Source organism: Acanthochromis polyacanthus, chromosome 5, assembly GCF_021347895.1.
Source record: "Acanthochromis polyacanthus isolate Apoly-LR-REF ecotype Palm Island chromosome 5, KAUST_Apoly_ChrSc, whole genome shotgun sequence".
Classification (NCBI taxonomy): Eukaryota; Metazoa; Chordata; class Actinopteri; family Pomacentridae; genus Acanthochromis; species Acanthochromis polyacanthus.
Window position 1 is genome coordinate 37,915,393 of NC_067117.1, and position 21,125 is coordinate 37,936,517.

Sequence of the window (21,125 nt, forward strand, 5' to 3'; positions counted from 1 at the left end):
GCACCTTTCCAGAGACTCCGTCTGGACCAGCAGCCTTCCTTGGGTTCACTGCCAAGAGCACACGCCTCACATCGTGCTCCTCCACAGTGAGTGGGGGGGTGCTGGAGTCTGGTGGGGATGGGGACAGGGCTGGGGGAGATGAGTGTCACTGTGATGAGTCAAACCGAGCAAAGAAGCAGTTGAGCTCCTCTGACAGTGACTCACTCAGGATCCTGGTGTTGCATCACAGCCTCTGAAGTTTGTGATGCTCTGCAGACCCTGCCACACCTCCTGTGGTCTGTTGCTGGTGAAGTGGGACTCTATCCTTCTCTTATAGTCTGCTTTGACCTCCTTTATTTCTTTTTTCAGGTCAGCTCGAGCCGCACTGTAGAGAGCTCTGTCACCTGACCTGAAAGCAGCATCGTGGACCTTGAGGAGTGAGCAGACCCGGCTGGTCATATGGGGTTTCTGGTTTGGAAAAACCCGGATGACTTAGTCCACAGACACAGTTCCCATACAGAACTTAATGTAGTCCAGTACTGTCCCTGTGAATGTGTCCAGGTCCTGGTGTTCAAAGTAGAGCTGGGTTTAAAAAAATCAATTAATCAATTTTGAATCGATTCTCCTTTTAATAGCCCGATATCAATTCATAAAACCGATCATCGATCTATTTAATACGTCTTTTTCCCCCATAGTGTCATGTGACTTCTTGCATGACATGAGATTTCGCGCGAGTAGTCCGTAGTGGTATAAAACATCATGGCGGAGGCACTGAAGGCACCAAAAAAAAACTTGAAGGCAGATGTCTGGAAATATTTTGGATTTAAAACCCACAAAGACAGCAATGAACTGGAAAAGAGCAAAGCCGTATGCAAGATTTGCAGCGTGGAGGTGAAGTATTGCGGAAACACAACGAATCTAAGAAACCATTTAACACAGCACAACGCAGAAACTCAAACGGCCCCGAAACAAATGCAGCTCGACAAGGCATTTGAAGTTAAGTTACCAGCAAACTCTCCGTGAGCCCAGAAAATAACAAAGGCTGTCGCTACATACATCTGCAAGAGCATTCCACCATACTGCGCAGTCGAAAACGACGGTTTCCGCTGCCTTATGAAGACACGCTATGTCATACCCCCACGCAAACAGTTCAGTGAAGTTACAATTCCAAACTGGTACGCAGATGTGAAAAATGACATTGCAACGACCCTTAAATCAGCATCCAGAGCAACAGAATCATACTTAACCATTACTGCTCACTACATCGACAATGAGTGGACTCTAATGTGGCACATCTTACAGACTAGAGCAGTTGAAACCAGCCACACAGCGAGTAATTTACGTGACATTTTGTGTGAAGCAATTAGAGAATGAGAGCTGACAAACAAAGAACCAGCCATCGTAACGGACAATGCTGTGAATATTGTCCGTGTGGTGGAAATGATGGACCTGTTGCACGTTGGCTGTTTTGCACACATACTTAATTTAGCTTCACAAGCAGTGCTCAAAGTCCCAGCTGTGGCGCGCCTGCTCGGTAGAGTTCAGTGCATCACATCTTTTTTTCATCGTAGCACTACAGAAAGCCACAAGCTTAAAGAGCAGCAAAACTTACTGGGCCTGCCTCTACATAAGCTGGTGATCGACGTGGTCACTCGCTGGAACAGCTCGTTGGAAATGCTGGACCGTTTTCTGGAGCAGCAACCAGCCGTCTCAGCTGCTCTGCTGTCACCTGAAGTACGCAGGAACGAAAAAGATCTCTGTACCCTGACGGAGTCTGACGTTACAGTTGCTGAAGATGTGGTGAAAACTCTACAGCCACTGAAAGCAGCCACACTGGTCATGTCTGAGGAAAAGTCGCCAACTCTATCGGTTATTGCACCTCTGCATCCACAGCTCCTGGACCAGATGATCTGGTCCAACTACTACAGAGCTCCCTGAATTCAAGTTAGTACATGTAATTTGTATGTGTATGTTATAATTACATGTATGCATTGCAAATGGGTGTCAGCATGTCATGATATCTACAGGTATGGCTCTAAACCAGACCTTGTGACACAAAAAGGGCATTACACTTTTTTGCTTTTCAGTACTTTAAATTGGGATACAAGTATTAGTAGTCATTCCAATGGTAGTATTATGTATGTTTTGTTGTTTTTGAAATGTTAGTTGTTAAAGGTGACTACCTTCAAAAAGTTTAATGACATGTTGACACCCATTTGCAATGCAAACACTGGTCATCTTTTCTTCTGTAGAGCTGGTGAGTAACCATGTAGATCTTTTTCCCGTTGAATTGTAGATTCTTGGTGCTCCATGCCTTGGATAGAACTTGCTGTTTGTCCCGGTGATTGACGAATCTCACTATAAGTGACTGCGGCGGGGCTTCGTCTCCTGTAGGTTTCTGTTGAAGAGATATGGGAGCATCTAGCGGTTAATCCAGCAGCTCCCTCAAGAAAGACGTAGTCCATTTAACCATCTCTCCCTTCTAAAAAAAAAAAAAGAGGTTGTATTTATATAGCGCTTTTATCCAAAGCGCTTTACATGATATTCACCCATACACACACATTCACACACTGATGGCAGAAGCTGCCGTGCAAGGCGCTAACTACGACACACCAGGAGCAATTGGGGGTTCAGTGTCTTGCTCAGGGACACCTCGACGGGCCGAGGTTCGAACCGGCAACCTTCCAGTTACAAGACGGCCACTCTACCCACTCAGCCTTCTCTGAATCTTCTCTAATCCCATAGATTCGTATGCTGTTTCTCATTGTGAAGTTTTCTAACTCCTCATATCTTTCCTCAAGCTGTCTCTCTTGTCGCAGCAGGGAGCTTAGCAGCCGCGAATAGCATGCCGATCCTTCCTCTACCTGATTAATCCGGTCTTCTGCCCAAGTCAAATGTTCACCTGTATTTCCCACTGATTGTTCAAGGGAGGTGTTGGCTTTGTTGTTCTCCCGTCTGATGATTTTAGTTCGGATAATATTGTTGCACTCACGTTATCATCCTTGCTCTCTGCCTGGTACGGACTAGCCAAGTTAGGATTAGCTTCTTTGGGAAGGAAATAGTTTAACTTATTTGCGTTGTTCTTCCCGTCGGTGGACTTTTTTTCTTTCGCAGCTCTGCTCGTGTTACTCATTTTGGCTTTGTAAATATTATTATTATTAACTGGGGGGAGGATGTGAAAAGGATTTAGGTCGGTCGCTGCTGCATTAACAGGCTGCTGCCATGGAGGTTGTCAGACGCACTTTATTTTTGTTGTTGGTGGTGGTGATGGAGATAAATCTGATATAAAAGATAGCAACCTGTAAAGTTGTGTTGGTACAGTTATGTATGCATGTTTTCTGTTAGTTAACTGCACTGTCTGTTAATATGGCTTGGATATTGCTCACCTGGTCAGATTTTTGTTGAAAATTTAAATGTAACAATGCCTATGTGTATCAGGGTATCACAATTTGCCTTCCTCCTACTCCCTTTTTCAGGCATTCTATGCATATGTTACCATATTGGAATGTTTGTTTTTGCATTATCGCCTGAAATGAATGAATTTTAAAAAAAAATTGCATTGTTAAGCAGTTACAAAATACAATATATTGATTTCTTCAGTATGTTGTTTTAATTTCTATTTTTATTACAGTGATTACTCATATTGTCCGGCCCCTTATTTTTTCTGAGTTTCATGAGCTGGCCCCAATTCCAAATTAATTGAGTAGCCCTGGTATACAGCATTACATACAATCATGCATTGTTAATATAAATTCTGCACATTGTGTATATACTATGTAAATGTATTTGCAGCACATTCATACACTACATAATCATGTTGTCCTGACTCCTCCTGGTAGCATCTGGGTAACAGTGATTATTCCACATCTGCTGATTGTTCCCAAATATAAATCTTGTGGAAATGCTCTTATTTTAAGTTTTACATATGTTTAATTAAGAGTAAACTATTAAACATTTAGTGCTGATTGGCTGCTACTTGTGTTGTGCAGCCAGTCAGATGGGGTGGAACATTGCTTGAGACCATAAAGTGTCAACTGCATCAGAGCCAAAATAATACTTTTTGGACCTTAATGAATCAGGAATCAGTTTAAGAAATTGTTTTTGTCTCTATTGTTGCACCCCTTTTTGTTTCTTTACCCAGGAAATACTGAAAAATAAACAGGTGTTATTACTCTGCCAAGGAACGTGGCCAAGTTATGTGAAGATTGCCGTACGTGAATCATTCCTTCTGTCTGTCCACAACATTACTCAAAAATGGATTTGGATGAAATTTTCAGGGAAGGTCAGAAATGACACAAGGACCACCTCATTAGCTTTTGGCAGTGATACAGCTTATAGTCTGGATCCATCGATTTGTTAAAGATTTCCCATTGACACAGCGGGACGGTGTCTGATAGCAACACGGTATCACTGTCGTCACTGTAACCATGACAGCAAGTAAACGCTACCTCAGCTTCCTGCTGACAAGCACGATTGCAATCCTATTACAAATCCACCACTGCCGACTTATCGGAAATGATACGAGGAACAATTGATTAAATTGTAGGGGTGTTTCAGAGTCCCAATTCCCACTGCCTGCTACATATTTAGGTCATGCCAGTCTGTATCTGTATATAATGAACACATGCATAACACACGCCTGTGCTCACCGCAAGGTCAGGAAATGAAGAGTCTTGGAGCAGTACTGCGCTCTGAGTGCTTTTCTTGTTTCATATTTGTCACAGATTTACTTTGCTGTTTGTAGTTTTGACTAAACTTCGCATCTTAAAACAATCCAGCCTTACAGTATAGTTCAACATGACTTGCCGAGAGACTGTTTTAACATTTTTGATCTGTGAAACAACAAACACAATCTGGTAAAAATGTAAACCCAATAGTCTTTTGTATCAACTATGATCAACATTCAAGCAATTAAAATATGAGAAAGTTGGAGATGTTGCTACCTGTTCATTTTGTCACAGAAGTAATGGCTTAAATACAAATTGCTACCTGGATCTTGTTTTACACTGATACTTTTCTTTATTTCCTCCAACTCAATGTGTATTCCTTGTGTGTTAACATTAGCTGTGTGTGTTTTTCTACAGGGAAGGATGCAGCTCGGGGCCAGCTAGACTGTGCAATGCAGGACGTCAATGTGCGATACACTGTCCTGGAAGAGACTGAGAAACGAGCCGTGTGCAGAGCGCTGATAGAGGAAAGAGCTCGTTTCTGCAGTTTTGTCAGCATGCTGAAGCCTGTGCTGGTATGTGATTAGCATTTGATGAGTTAAATCCACCAGTACAGGACAATTACAACTCTTGTGGCCTGCTAAACTGGAATATCAATGCTAATCATCATTGTGTGTTTATAGGACCACGAGATCAACATGCTCGGTGAAGTGACCCACCTACAGACAATTCTGGAAGATCTGACCAACCTGACAGCTGAACCTAATAAACTCCCATCAGCCAGCGAGCAGGTAACCAGCACCTTTTCTTCATCTTTATCTCTAGTGCCACCCTCAATCCACATGTTAAATTTTAGCTGTACTCCTCATAACAGCAATGTTGAGTCAGGAGAATTTTTATACTTTTACTGTTAGTAAAATCTCAAGACAAGATCTTATGTCTCTATCTAAAGCATGACTTATCGTATCACTATGTGCCGGAGAGGTCTGTTTTTGCCCAAAATCTATGCACATTTTGATTCAATCTCACATAGTGTATGTATTACTCAATAGAATAACAAATGTGTATTAATCTGCTGCTGAGTCTGGTGCAACTAAATCTACTTTCTCCTCCTGTTTGAATGCCCAGTTGTTTTAGGAAATTGTTGAGCCTATTCAATGGCTTGCACAAACATGATAGCAATTTGGCATAATTAAATGTACATGATTGGCTGTGATATTGACACTTAAAATGCTCCACTCAAAGAAACCAGCTGATGCAGATAAAATCAGCTGCAGTCTTGCATGTACTGGAGCCTATATGTGAGGTTTTGAGTAAGACTGGCAAGTTGTACTGCTTATTGATATAGGCAGATATTCAGCCAGTGTGGCATTTACATTATATTCAAGTGAAGAAGAATCTTATTTTAAGACTTATCTTGATGCAAAGACTTTTATGTTAGCTAGAATGTAGCATAACATGGAAACAAAAGTAGTGCTCTTCATTTCAGTCTGAAATAGCCTAATGTCTTAGTAGGAGATAACTGACCTTGGAACACCAAGTAGTTTGGAGAGAAAAAAGAGGAAACACACGGAAGCATAAAGCCACCAAAGTTGTCATCTTTGTGCATGCTTGTTTGTTTCTCAGGTGATTTTGGATCTGAAAGGTTCTGATTTCACCTACACTTATCAGACACCTCCAGCTTCTCCAAGTACCACATTGTCTAGGAAGAGCAGCATCAACAGGTAACACACACACCACTGCTGATATCTGTTTTTCACATATTGTCCTTCAGCTAACAGCATCTCTAATAATGTCAATCTGCATAGCTGCTTTCTTATATTTTTTTCTGCTGTGTTCCTATGTTAACCAACTCCACTGCATGTACTACAACATACTTTCTATTTAAATCTTGAAACTCTATTTTTATGGCATATTTTATACAAGTTAATGCAATTAAAAGTGTTTTACAAGTGACTACAAAGTGACAGTTTAAATAGAAACAGGAAAACAATTGCAAGCTGGTCCTAAGAGCTTCGGTAAGAAGCAACTTCTCTTTTGGGTTCTTGGTGATCTTTCACCTCTCATCTAAGGGCCCTCTTCGAGACAACAAGACTGAGGAAACAACCACACAAACTGCTGCAACCCAACGTGTTTCTCACAAATGCCAGATCCATCTCCAACAAAATGGACAAACTGAGCTAAAACTACTAATCTCTGCGAACAAGCTCGTATAAGATTGTTGCATTCTACTCAAAATGGAAACATGGCTTGACTCACTTATTCTCAATGTTGTCATGGAGATAACAGGATGCACATCATTTCACTGGGATAGAAACAAGGACTCCGGTAAAAGCAAGGGAGGAAGATTGTGTATACAATGGTCCCTTGCCATATCGTGGTTCACTTTTCACGGTCTCACTGTATCGCGGATTGTTAAATTTTATATAGGTATTACGGATTTTTCGCTACATCACAGAATTTTGCAGCATAAATGTTTTTCTAGATTTATTTTTGTGCCAAGCTGCATTGAAGAATGATTCTGGAGAACAGATATCTGCCTATTGTGCTCTATGTAACTGCCAAATGGTTTTGTTTTTATTTTCACAGAGGCATCAACAATATTAAAAATGTGTCAGGAAGTCATCAAACATGCTACAGGGTGGGGAAGCAAAAATGTCCTATTGATAAATTTGAATGTCCTGCCCAAACGGTGAGGGTAATCAAAACAATAATTAAAATCAAAGTTCCTTACCTTTAACCAATCTTTTTAGTATTTGTCAGACCTTGGTGCATTGTGAAGTGTGCAAGCAACAAGCAAAACGCAATAGGGTTTGTGATCTCCTGGATGCCCAAATCCCTCAGAAGGACATTGCCAAGATTGTTGGCATCAGTGAGAGGACCATTCGCCGCATCCAGCATGCCAGACAATCCAGTTTGGGCACTAAGAGATCTCCAGATGGTCCTGGGAGTCTTGGGCTCAGATGGCAATAAGATGCCCCTCTACTTCTTCAAGCCAGATCAGAAAATTGGGGCTGATGTGTACATAGTTCTGAGGTACACCGTTTTGCCCTGGCTGAAGGCCACCTACCCTGACAACAACTATGTGTGGCAGCAAGATGGGGCTCCTGCTCACACATCAACCAAGGTCCAAAAGTTCTGTGAGTAGAATATGGCGAACTTCTGGCCCAAAGACATTTCGCCCCCGAGCTCACCTGATCTAAATCCTCTGGATTTTTTCTGATGAGGCGCCATTGAGTTGAGGACTAATGCCACCCCTCATGCCAATATGGATTTACTTAAGGCTGCATTCTCCAGGGAATGGGAGGCCTACCCCAAGGAGGATATCAGGAGGGCCTGTGCCTCTTTCAGAGGCTGTATCGAAGCCTTCATCATAGCTGATGGAGGACATATTGAATAAACATGTTCTGAAAGCTTTAAATTTGTGTTCTCCAAGAAATCAGTTCAAAATTCCAAAGAATAAAAAAGTTATACGCATTTTTTTTTTTTTTTTAACCTGACAGGATATTTTTGCTTTTCCCCAACCTGTACACTTCACACTCATGGTCCTGACAACATAACACTGAACCAAACTACCTAGGCTGACTGAACCACAAAACACAATAAAACACAAACACTAAAAACACTAGTAGCACTGTAACCCTTACATAAACCACAACAATAACATGTAAACCCCCTACACCCCGAACTCCCATGATGCATTGCAGCACAACAGTTCAGTCACAGCCATAGACAGTCTATGGTCATTGTGACCAGTTCTGCAATCACTACATTATTTTAACTATTTTTGTGGTAAAATAGGCATTTTGTAGTCTAAAAAATGTAAAACAATATAAAATGTATATTGCTGATCCCACACCTGGCAGTCTCCCAGGTGTGGGATAAATGAAGAATTTCTATTCTTTTGTATCGTTAACTGTTCCAGTAAAATAACAATAATAAATGACTTTATACACTGCTCAAAAAAAATTAAAGGAACACTTTGAAAATGCATCATATTTCAATACGGGGAAAAAACAAACTGGATATTAGCATTGATATGGACTGGATAATGTGTTAGGAATGAAAAGTGCCACATTGTTTGATGGGAATGAAAATTATCAACCCCCCAGGAGGGCTAAATTCAAGACACCCCAAAATCAAAAATAATAATTGCAACATATTTAAAAAGTATTTAATCAAAATACCATGCATAGCATAAAGTGCTGGCTGCTTATTGGCATCAGTCTGTTCTTTCTCCTGTATGTAGCAATGTTCAGCATCTCACCTTGCCCATTTCATTCACATAGACGTCTGATCGCTATGCATAGTGTTGCTCTGCTGTGATGCGCGGTGTGTGGGGAGGGTTTATAAAGCCTTAAAATATATAGCAACAAGAAAAGCACTCAGAGAGCACAGTATTCCGCCAAGATTGTTCACTCCCTGACCTTGCGCTAAACATAGGCATGTGTTATGCATGTCTACGTCATGCACGGATACCGAATCGCCTGACCTAAATATGTAGCGGGAAGTGATGGGACTTGGAAGCACCCCCACAATTTAATCAATTGTTCTTTGTATCATTTCCAATAAGTCGGCAACGGTGAATTTGTAGTAAGATTGCAATCATGTGATTGTCAGCAGGCAACTGACACAGCGCTCACTTGTTGTACACTGCTCAAAAATGTTAAAAGACCAGTTTGAAAACATATCATATTTCAATGCGGGAAAAAACAGACTATTTAAATTGATAAGGACTGGATAATGTGTTAGGAATGAAAAGTGCCACATCGTTTGGTAGAAATTAAAATTATCAACCCCCAGGAGGGCTAAATTCAAGAAACCCCAAAATCAAAGTCAAAAACTGATGTGGGTCATTCCAGGTGAAATGACCAGATATTCCTTGGGGGTGTTGCTGCACCATTTTCAAATTAGTCCTAAATTTGTATGCCATTAGATAGTCACAAAAGTACTTTCTATGTAAAATTGTAGGCCTGTAGCTCAAATAGTTTCTGAGATGTGGGGGTCTGAAATTTTCAGAATTTGGGCTATAAACTTGTGTGATAACTTAGCAAACTGGAGCTTTCTTGGTACCTCAGTTTGGAAAATAAGAGCTCCCAAAGTTGGACGAGATTTTTAATTGGCTATTTTTGGTGGCAAAAATCTCAGTGTGGGACAGGTACCAGAGACCCCAAATTTTTCTACAAGATAGTTCCATCTATCTTCTATCACTATACAAAAAATCAGCAGGGTTATATTTGTAGTTACTGAAATATTCTTACTCAAAATGGCATGGGTAATGTCAAAATCGTTTTTTGCTTTTCAGTACTTTAAATTGGGATACAAGTATTCATTAGTAACTTTCACCAGAGCTGTTTCTGTGCTATGATGCACTCTGAAGCCTGACTGAAACATTTCAAACAAATTATTCCTTTGTAAGTGTTCACATAATTGATTTGCAACTGTTCTTTCCAGAATTTTAGAGAGAAATGGTAGGTTGGATATCGGTCTATAGTTAGCTAACACATCTGGATCTAAAGTGGGCTTTTTAAGCAAAGGTTTGATGACAGCAACCTTAAAAGCCTGTGGTACATAGCCTGTTACTAGAGAGAGATTAATCAGATCTAACATTGAAGAATTAATTAAAGGTAAAATCTCCTTGAAGAGTCTAGTTGGGATAGGATCTAAAAGACATGTTGATGGTTTGGATGTAGAAACTGTTGAAATTAGTTCAGAGAGACATATAGGAGTGAAGAATTCTAAAGATTCATCAGGTCTAACAGCCAATTCAAAAGCATCTGTGACATTTGTAGGAAGGGCCAGATTAATTTTATCTCTAATCAGAACTATTTTATGTGTAAAGAAGCTCATGAAGTCATTACTGGTTAAAGCTAAAGGAATACAAGGTTCAACAGAGCTCTGACTCTTTGTCAGCCTGGCTACAGTGCTAAAGAGAAACCTAGGGTTGTTCTTGTTCTCCTCTATTAAAGATGAATAATAAGTTGTCCTGGCATTACGAAGAGCTTTTTTATAGATTACTAGACTATTTTTCCAAGCCACATACACTTCCTCTGAATTAGTGGAATACCATTTTCTTTCCAGCTTTCGGGATGCCTGCTTTAAAGTCCGCAGCTGGGAATTATACCAAGGAGCAAGTCTTCTCTGAGATATAACTTTCTTTTTTACAGGTGCAACACTATCAAGAGTTGTACGCAGTGAGGCTGAAGCATTATTAACATAATAATCCACTTCTGTGGGGGTAAAATTATAATATTTGCCTTCTGATTTATCAGTAAATGTTGCTGAAGTCAACAGTGATGGTATTATTTCCTTAAATTTAGATACTGAATTGTCAGACAAACACCTACTGTAATGATATTTGTTCTCAGCTGCTAAACAATCCTTTAAATTGAAATGTTATCATAAAATGGTCAGAAAGAAGAGGGTTCTGGGGAAATACTGTTAACTCTTCAATTTCTATGCCATAAGTCAGGACAAGGTCAAGAGTGTGATTAAAACTATGAGTTGGTTTATTTACATGTTGAGAAAACCCAATTGAGTCTAATAATGAATTAAAAGCTCTTGTAAGGCTGTCGCTGTCTATGTCAACATGAATGTTAAAGTCACCCACAATAATAACTTTGTCTGAACTGAGCACTAATTCAGATAAAAAGTCTGAGAATTGAGATAAAAACTCAGAATAGGGAGCAGGAGGACGATATATAACAACAAATAAAACTGGTTTCTGAGCTTTCAAATTTGGATGAGAGAGACTAAGAGTGAGATTTTCAAATGAGCTGTAATCAGGTTTAGGCCTCTGGTTCAATCTTAAACTAGAATGGTAGATTGCTGCTACTCCTCCTCCTCGGCCTGTGATTCGAGGAATATGACAGTTAATATGACTAGGGGGAGTTGATTCGTTTAGGCTAACAAATTCTTCCTGCTGCAACCAGGTTTCAGTCAAACAGAACAAATCAATCTGGTGATCAGTTATCAACTCATTTACTAGCAGACATTTAGACGAGAGAGATCTAATATTTAACAGACCACATTTAATTTTCCTGTCTCTTTGCTCTGTTGAAATAGAGGTATTAATTTTTATTAAATTTTTGTGGTTACTATTTCTTTTGTATATTTTTTATTTGTTTAATTTATTGAATTTTGGTGGTCGGGGGACAGACACAGTCTCAATAAAGTTAACTGAATTACTGGAGGGTGACAGCTGTGAGGAAACTGCAGAGAGGTGTGTAAGACTACAACTCTGCATCCTGGTCTTAACTCTGGGTTGTCATGCTTTAGGAGTACTAATGAAATCAGCCATATTCCTAGAAATGAGAGCTGCACCAGCCAAAGTGGGATGGATGCCGTCTCTCCTAATCAGACCAGGTTTTCCCCAAAAAGAGCTCCAATTATCAATAAAGCCCACGTCGTTTGATGGACACCACATAGACAACCAGCGGCGAAACGACGACATGCGGCTAAACATGTCATCGCTGGTCAGATCAGGCAAGGGTCCAGAGAAAACTACGGAGTCCGACATGGTTTTGGTGAAAGTACACACCGATGCCACGCTAATTTTGGTGACCTCCGATTGGCGTAACCGGGTGTCGTTACCGCCGACGTGAATAACAATCTTACTATATTTACGATTATCTTTAGCCAGCAGTTTCAAATTTGCTTCTATGTCGCCCGCTCTGGCCCCTGGGAGGCATTTAACTATGGTCGCTGTTGTTGCTAGCTTCACGTTTCTGACTATGGAGCTACCAATGATCAGAGTTGGTTTCTCAGCGGGTGTGTCGCTGAGCGGGGAAAAACGATTAGAAACATGAAGCGGTTTGTGGTGAGCCGGGACAGCAGGCTTGAGTTTAGGACTGTTTTTCCTACGAACTGTCACCCATCCACCCGGCTGTTCGGGCGCTGCTAAGGGACTGCTAACAGATGCTACACTAGCTAAGCTATTGCGGTCCGCACCGGCTAAGGGGGCCTGGCTAGCTGCTAGCGGGTTATTTTCCATGATGCGGAGCCGCGATTCCAATTCGGAGAGCCTCGCCTCCAGAACTACAAAAAGGCTGCACTTATTACACATATCGTTATCACTAAAGGAGGCAGAGGAATAACTAAACATGTGGCACACTGAGCAGGAGAGGGAGAGAGAGGGAGAGGAAGAGGCAGAAGCAGAAGCCATGCTAACAACACGACACAGTGCTGAAACAGGAAATGACGCAATACACTCACCGTAACGTTAGACGTCGCCTGCAAATGGTCTCCACATAATGGTTAAGGAGAAGTTGTGTTGTCCAGATATTGAACTGTTGGCACTTGGACTTCGGCCATATTATGTCCCAAGGGAGTTCAGTCACATCATAACAATACTTGTATGCATTCCACCCAAAGCAACTGACTTGGTTCCATGTGATGTGTTGCATGATACTGTTGCTAGGATACAGACTCAACATCCTGAGGCACTTGTAATAATATCAGGAGATTTCAATCATGTCAGCCTCTCCTCTCACCTGACTGGATTTACACAGTTTGTTAACTGCCCTACCAGAGAGAATAAAACCCCAGACCTGCTGTATGCCAATGTCAAAGAAGCTTACAGAGCTACTGCTTTACCACCACTGGGCAGGTCAGATCATAACCTGGTTTATCTGCAGACCTGTTACAAACCTTGTGTGCTGAGACAGCCTGTAACTAAAGTCCAAATCAGAAAATGGACTCCTCAAGCTAGTGAAGCTCTAAGGGACTGCTTTGAATCAACAGACTGGAATCTGCTCCTGGAAACAGATGAGGACAGTATGAACATTGACAGACAGGTTGATTGTTTTACTAAATACATCAACTTCTGTAGAGACACAGTCATACCTGCAAAGACTGTTCGCTGTTTTCCCAATAACAAACCATGGACCACAAGCAACATAAAGGCAATCCTCAACCAGTATAAAAGAAGCTTTTAGAGATGGTGACAAAGAACGACTCAAAGAAGTGCATGGTGTATGTCCAAGACTGTTTAAAGACTGTGCTGCACAACTGTGTCAACCTCTCCACAGGATCTTCAACCTGAGTCAACAGCTGGGGCGGGTGCCTGCTCTATGTAAAACATCCTGTATTGTACCAGTACCAAAAATCAAATGTCCGGTTGAACTAAATGACTAGAGACCTATTGCTCTGACCTCACACATCATGAAAACTCTGGAACGGCTGGTTTTACGTCTCCTGAGGCTTGAGGTCAAAGACAAACTCGATTCCTTGCAGTTTGCATACAAAGAACACATTGGAGTGGATGATGCTATCCTCTTCATGCTTCACCGTCTTCATCTGGAGGAACCTGGAGTTTATGTGAGAATCATGTTCTTTGATTTTTCAAATGCATTCAACTCCATCCAACCCACCATCCTCAAAGACAAGCTCACAGAGATGGGAGTGGATCCTTCCTGTGTTTCATGGATTACAGATTACCTGACAGGAAGGCCGCAGTTTGTCAGGCTGAGGAACTGTGTTTCTGGGACATTAATGAGTAGTACTGGGGCTCCACAAGGAACAGTCCTGGCTCCATTCCTGTTCACTCTGTATACATCTGACTTCAAATACAGCACTGAGTCCTGCCACATTCTGAAATACTCTGATGGCACTGCTATCGTGGCATGTATCAGAAATGGACATGAAGCTGAATACAGAGATCTGATAAGTGCCTTCAGTGACTGGAGTCACAGAAACTGCCTGCTACTCAACGCCTCAAAGACAAATGATCATAGATTTCTGCAGATCCAAACCCCTTCTCCAGCCAGTGAACACTTATGACGTGGGCATCGAGATGGTGACATCATATAAATATTTAAGTGTCCACCTTGATAATAAGTTGGACTGGTCTACAAATTTAGACTTCATCTACAAAAAGGGCTAGAGCCGACTTTATTGCCTCAGAAGACTTCGATCACTAGACATCTGCAGTAAGATGCTGCAGATGTTTTATCAGTCTGTGGTAGCAAGTGTCCTGTTTTATGCTGCAGTCTGCTGGGGAGGCAGTATAAAACAGAAGGATACAAGGCGTCTGAACAAACTGATTAAAAAAGCTGGCTCTGTGGTTGGAATCAGATTAAACACATTGGAGAATGAGGTGGAGAGATGGGCACTGAGCAAGATGGAGGCCATTCTGACAAACATGGATCATCCACTTCACATCTGCCTCAATGAACAATGAAACATCAGTGGACGGCCCCTATCCCTGCGCTGCAAGACCGAAAGATTTAGGAACTCTTTCTTGCCATCAGCAGTCAGGCTATTCAATTCAAAATTAAACAGATAAGAACCCTGACAACTGAATTTCCCTCCGGGGATGAATAAAGTGATTCTGATTCTGAAAAGCCATTAAGTGGCCACAGAGTGAAACGTATGTCGCGCGTGTTCACGGGAAGGGGGGGTCAGATTTTTCTGGGGAGTGGGAAAATACTACAACACCTGTTTGATAGCTGATAGCACAGCTCCAAATGTTTTACCAAACCTCAAAAACCCGCATTTTCCACCACACAAATTGGTTGGTCATCCAGCAAAATGAACTCGACAATTTTCTCTGTTATCATTTTGGCCTTGGTGCTCTCTGGAGCGAGTTTTGTACTCTTCTGATGGTTGCCGCGGTTCGCTTTTCTTTGCACTCACCTGTAAAAAGTCTCCGTACTCCTTTCCATGATGCTTCTGCAGATGCTTTATTATGTTTGTTGTGTTAAAATGTCCAATTTTGCTGCCACGCCTTGAGACATTCATTTTGCAAACATTACACTCAGCTGTTTTACTTTTCTCCTCCATTAGCTAAAGTAATTCCACACGGCAGACATGACTACAGCTCTGCAGGCTTCTGTTCACGCTCTGCTCACGTGCCGAAAACACAGGCACATGGCAACCATGTCAACAGCTCGTCTGTGTTATGGCATGTCGCCCAAGTGAAGTTGAGGATATATGAGATAGATTGGGCTTGTGGATCGGATTGGATGGGTTCTATAAAAAATCTCCGATGTCCGATCCAGTCATTTTGGCCTGGATCGGACTCGATGCCTATCCAGCGGATCGGATAATACCATCCCTAGCTGTAGGTAATCAATAGAGATTGGGACACCTGTAGGATTTGGTAACACCAACTTTCAAGGCTTGATCAACCTCCATTGCTGCAGAAGAACGTTAAGTTGTTAACCCATTGCTTGTTCCCTGATACAGGATTTTTTGTATACTTTTTGGGTAACCTTCCCTTTCTTTTTAAATCTCTGGCAGTTCACCGCTTAACTTTGTACCATTTCAAGCTCTTCATTAAACTTGAACTACTTGAATGTCAATAAAAAACTGGAAAAAATTGGACATTCTAAAAATTTTGACTGGTAGTGTATGTCCACAACAACTGATGCACTAATGCCAAAGTCATAGACAGGCACTGTTCTCATTATTTGGAGTATCTGACGGGTAAATCCAAACCCGTTTACCTTCCATGTGTGATTACTGTTGTTATAGCCATATCTGTTTATATTCCACCAGATACTAATGCTAGCATAGCCCTAGTTTACCTGCACAGCACCATAACCTTACAAACAAGCACCCATGCAGAGGCAGTTTATATCATATGAGATAAATCATTCTCAAATTTGAGCAACACATCATTTGTTCCACTTGACAGTAAAACACGCTAAATAAAGTTTATTCTAGGATCAACATCACTTCCACACTTAGGCCAGTCAGATCACGTGTCCAGATTCTTAGACCAAGTAAGCACACCTCTCAGTAGAAAAGCTCAACCCACCATATGAACTGTAAAAACATGATCTGAGGGAGCTTCATTGCAGTTGCAGGATTCCTTTGAACCAACTAACTGGGACATCTTTGAGAATCTGGAGTTGGAGGAGTATGCATCAACTATACTCTATTACAGAATTGACTATGTGATAATGTCACTGTCAACAAACACATCAAAGTGCACCCCAATCAGAAGCCCTGGATGATAAAAGAAACCAAACCTCTTTTCAGGACCGTAGCATGCCTTCAGGTCTGGTGTCAGGGCTTTATACAGTGCTGCTAGAGCCTATCTGAAGAGTGACATCACAAATGCTGAAGCTGCCTACAGGAGGAAGACTGAAGACCACTTCAGTAACAATGACCTCCAGCAGGTTGTGGCAGTACATCCAGGACATCACCAACTACAAGACAGCAACCTCATTACTGCTGATGGTGACTTCTCACTGGCCCAGGAACTAAACTGAGGTAAAAACAGCAGCACAGACACCACACCTTCAGCAGCCTCACTGTGCAGCAGCATGAGGTAAGGACCACTCAGAGCAGTAAATCCAAGGAATGCTGCTTTCTGGATAGTGTGACAGGAAGGATACTGAAGGAACATGCAGATCAGCTCGCTGCGGTCTTCACAAAAATCTTTAGTCTGTTCCTGTCCACATCCATCATCCCACCGTGCCTGAAATCTTCAACAATTATCTCACTGCCAAAAAGACCATCATCAGCAGGCTGAACAACTATCATCAGCACATCAAAGCCAGCGCTCACCTACCTTCAACCTATACCGGTTTGCTTACAGAGCCAACAGGTGTACAGAGGTCGCCATCTTTACACTGCACTGACCCTCCTCGAACACCAGGGGAGCTCTATGAGGATGCTTTTCAGAGACTTTAGCTCTGCCTTCAGCAATGTCATCCCCAGCAGACTGGCCACTAAACTGAGTGAACTAAGATGTTCACAGTCCACCTGCCACTGGATCAAGGACTTTCTAACCAACCACTCCCAGACGATTAGAATAGGTAACTACCACTCCTCCATTATCACACTCTGCATGGGCTCCCCACGGGGCCGTATGCTGAGCCACATTCTCTACTCACTGTGACTGTGTCCCCATCCATAACTCTAACATCATTATTCATTTCAGTCAGAAAAAGCAACCTGCAGAAGATGCTGCTATTGTCCTTTTACCACTGCTTATCGAGAGTGTGTTGACTCACTGTATTATTGTGTGGTTTACCAGCTGAATGGAAAGGAGAGTCCTTCAGAAGATCATCAGCTTCTCACTGCCTTCTGTAGACGACGTGTTCAGCTCTCTCTGCCTCAGTAGAGCAGCAAACATTCTTAATGACCAGTCATGGGAAGTGAAGTAAGAGAAGTGAACCTCTGCCAAACACCCACTCTAACAGCCTGGCCCTGATTGCCTACTAGCAACTTAACTACTCCCATATGCACCTGTATTTATTATTTTGTTTATGTTTTTTGGCTTACTGAAACGATAAATGTTTGCATATTTTTACATACAACTGCAACTTGTATGTAACTTTTACACTACTTATGCCACACTTTATTATTGCACAATATCCAGAAGTGCAACATCAGTTACACTACTGTTTTGTAATTCCTAATATGCCAAATGAGCTATGTTTAGAAGAATAAGCTATGCCACTGCTTTAATAGATACACTTGTGCATATTTTTCCTACTACATCTTATACTACATGGTATATTTTATATTTTCACAATTCGTAACGTACTTTTAGCCCCTTGAAGCATATCGTCGCAAATTCGCATCACACAACTTTCATTCAGACATTCAGACTGCAGCCGAGATACCGTATGCATTCCCCCAATGCTGGTTTGTGCATATTCAATATGTACTTTAGAATCTTTTGCAAGCACTGGTTTCTCGTAGGACCAGTCAGAGTGGGACCTGAATTATGATATATATATATGTTATTATTGTTTTATATATGTTCTATGTGTAATAGACAAATAAACAATCTCCACTTAATTTAGCATCAACTGGAAATAAAAAAAAACAAATGTATGTATTTTATTTAGTTGTAAATAAATTCAGGCATCAAAGGGTTAAAAATGTCTGTGTGAATGCACTGACAGCATTGCTGCTTAATTTTGTTGCACAGTGTGCCACACACAGTGTCTCTTCTATTGGTATCAACCTTGATGTGCTAATGTAACAAGTATTGGAAACTGTCAACAATTGAAACCTGACATCAAGTGTCTGGTCTATTTCAGGATCTTGTGTTGATTGTCCTTGATTAGGTTTATACTGTATTTTATTTAGTCAAAGTTTAACATCTGAAATTTTCATATTTTGTTAGATCGGTTTCACAAAAAACAAACATATTTCTCAAATGTACAAGCTCTGAAAAAAGTATTGGTTCATCTTGTTAGTGTTCTTAGTGTAATTGTGAAATGGCCAGAATCAGATAAGTTTAAGATTACAGTGGGTCCAGAGCTTCAGTGTTTTGCCAAGGCTTTACAGTCGCATTTCTTTCTTTAATATTTGATTTTGACATTCCACTCAAACTCTACCTCCCCATCTGTTTAATAGCCTCTGTGTTTGGGTTGTTGGTTCTTAATTGTAGTGTTTGTGGTTTCATAGCAACTACCAGTATGGATCAGTGAGACACGTTCCCTCCCTGGACTCCATTACCTGCGCTGTGGATGAAGTACACATCCAGGTAACAGACAAACAGACACACACACACACACACACACACACACACACACACACACACACACACACACACACACACACACACACACACACACACACACACACACACATGTTTGTTTTTCTATACCGGTGGGGACTTACCATTGACTCCCATTCATATCTAACTCCTAACCCTTACCCTAACCTTAACCATCACCAAATCAATGCCTAACCCTAAACAAACGTTTTTGCACTTTTACATTTTTTATTAACAACTATATGGCCAAGAAAACGGTGTTGCCACCCGTGGGGACCTCATTTTAGGTCCCCACCGTAAGACAAGTCCCCACCTTTATAGCAAATAGTCAGGTCAAAGTCCCCACCGGTATAGCAGAAACAAGTACACACACACACACACACACACACACACACACACACACACACACACACACACACACACACACACACACACACACACACACACACATGTTTGTTTTTCTATACCGGTGGGGACTTACCATTGACTCCCATTCATATCTAACTCCTAACCCTTACCCTAACCTTAACCATCACCAAATCAATGCCTAACCCTAAACAAACGTTTTTGCACTTTTACATTTTTTATTAACAACTATATGGCCAAGAAAACGGTGTTGCCACCCGTGGGGACCTCATTTTAGGTCCCCACCGTAAGACAAGTCCCCACCTTTATAGCAAATAGTCAGGTCAAAGTCCCCACCGGTATAGCAGAAACAAGCACACACACACACACACACACACACACACACACACACACACACACACACACACACACACACACACACACACACACACACAGAGAGAGAGAGAGATAGTAGCAGACACACACACAGAGATAGTAGCAGACACACACAGACAGTAGCAGACACACACAGATGCAGATTATCAATTTTTACCATTTCAAACACTTGAAACTGTATCTGCCTTTATCTCAGAGATTAGCTTTAAACTTTCTTACATCATATGACCAAAAGTGCATGGACACTGCTGTCCACATTCTGTTGTTTTCTTTCAGTCCAGGCTCCAGCTGAAACTTTAAGTTCCATCCTACAAAGATACTTTAGACCACATATTTACAACTTAGTTGCAGCAGTTTACCTTCTCGTGTTTAAACATTACAGTCCCAGTGTGCACAAATCCAGGTCCAAAAGATATTCTTTCTGGTTTTGTATGGTGCAACTTAACTGACCTGCCTTGACTTTAGCTCTATCCAACAACTTAAGCCATTTTGCCCAACATCAGTGTTAAACCTTAGTAATGCTCTTATAGTTGAATGGAAACACAGATGCAGCCTCCAACACTGGAAGCTGTTAAAGTATCAGATTAATACTCAGTCATGTGTTCAACTATCACCCTCAGTGTCCACATACTTTTGGCCATACGCTGACCATCAGTCACAACGTCTAATTTCAACCCAACATAGTAAAGTTGTCCTTAAATTCCACTAAAATAGAAATTCTGTTTAAATATTTTTTGGATCGTTAAGATTCTTTTCATTCAAATATAACATTCTCACGCCACCACACATGTACACCATCTTTCAGCCTTTAATCCTGACGATAACAGAAGCACATGGACACATACATGACTCTAACCCTTTCCTTTGTGTAGCACTACTCTTCCCTCTATTTGCTGAATGGCTGTGATGAAAGTGGGCGGTCCCTCAGCGAAGGGAACTCCCCTTCTCGCCTCAGTCGTCAGGGCCACCATGGTCACCACTGTTACGCAACTGCCCAGAGCCATCACCCTGCACAGAGCCACCATGTTAGCCGCAGGGATTTTATCTCCGTGAGAAAAAACTCCAACTACTATGTTTACCCCAACGCCGAGTACCGTTCTGTGTTTTTTCCGTTTGTCTCCAATTCCATCTCACATATTCTTCTTGGTTTCCACCAGCACTGGGTTGAAACCCTTTGCATTTGAATCCACTTTCAATGTCACCCATTTCATCCACTGTAAATGTTTCGGGTGAAAGTTAAAATACAGCGCTCGATTTAGATGGTCGCTAGGTCG

At 41.5% G+C, this 21,125-nt stretch overlaps 1 protein-coding gene across 5 annotated transcripts in view; it reads left to right on the forward strand.

Annotated features, from left to right (window-relative positions):
- mtss1 (MTSS I-BAR domain containing 1) overlaps positions 1 to 21,125 on the forward strand; it is a 186,196-nt gene that overhangs the window by 151,858 nt on the left and 13,213 nt on the right. For 4 of the 5 annotated variants that reach the window (XM_051948024.1, XM_051948023.1, XM_051948025.1 and 1 more), the window contains 5 exons: positions 5,064 to 5,221; positions 5,330 to 5,437; positions 6,273 to 6,370; positions 19,020 to 19,098; positions 20,724 to 20,900. In XM_051948024.1, the coding sequence (XP_051803984.1) occupies positions 5,064 to 5,221; positions 5,330 to 5,437; positions 6,273 to 6,370; positions 19,020 to 19,098; positions 20,724 to 20,900 (620 nt within the window). The remainder of the gene's footprint in view (positions 1 to 5,063; positions 5,222 to 5,329; positions 5,438 to 6,272; positions 6,371 to 19,019; positions 19,099 to 20,723; positions 20,901 to 21,125) is intronic. The other variant, XM_051948026.1, reaches the window with a different exon arrangement.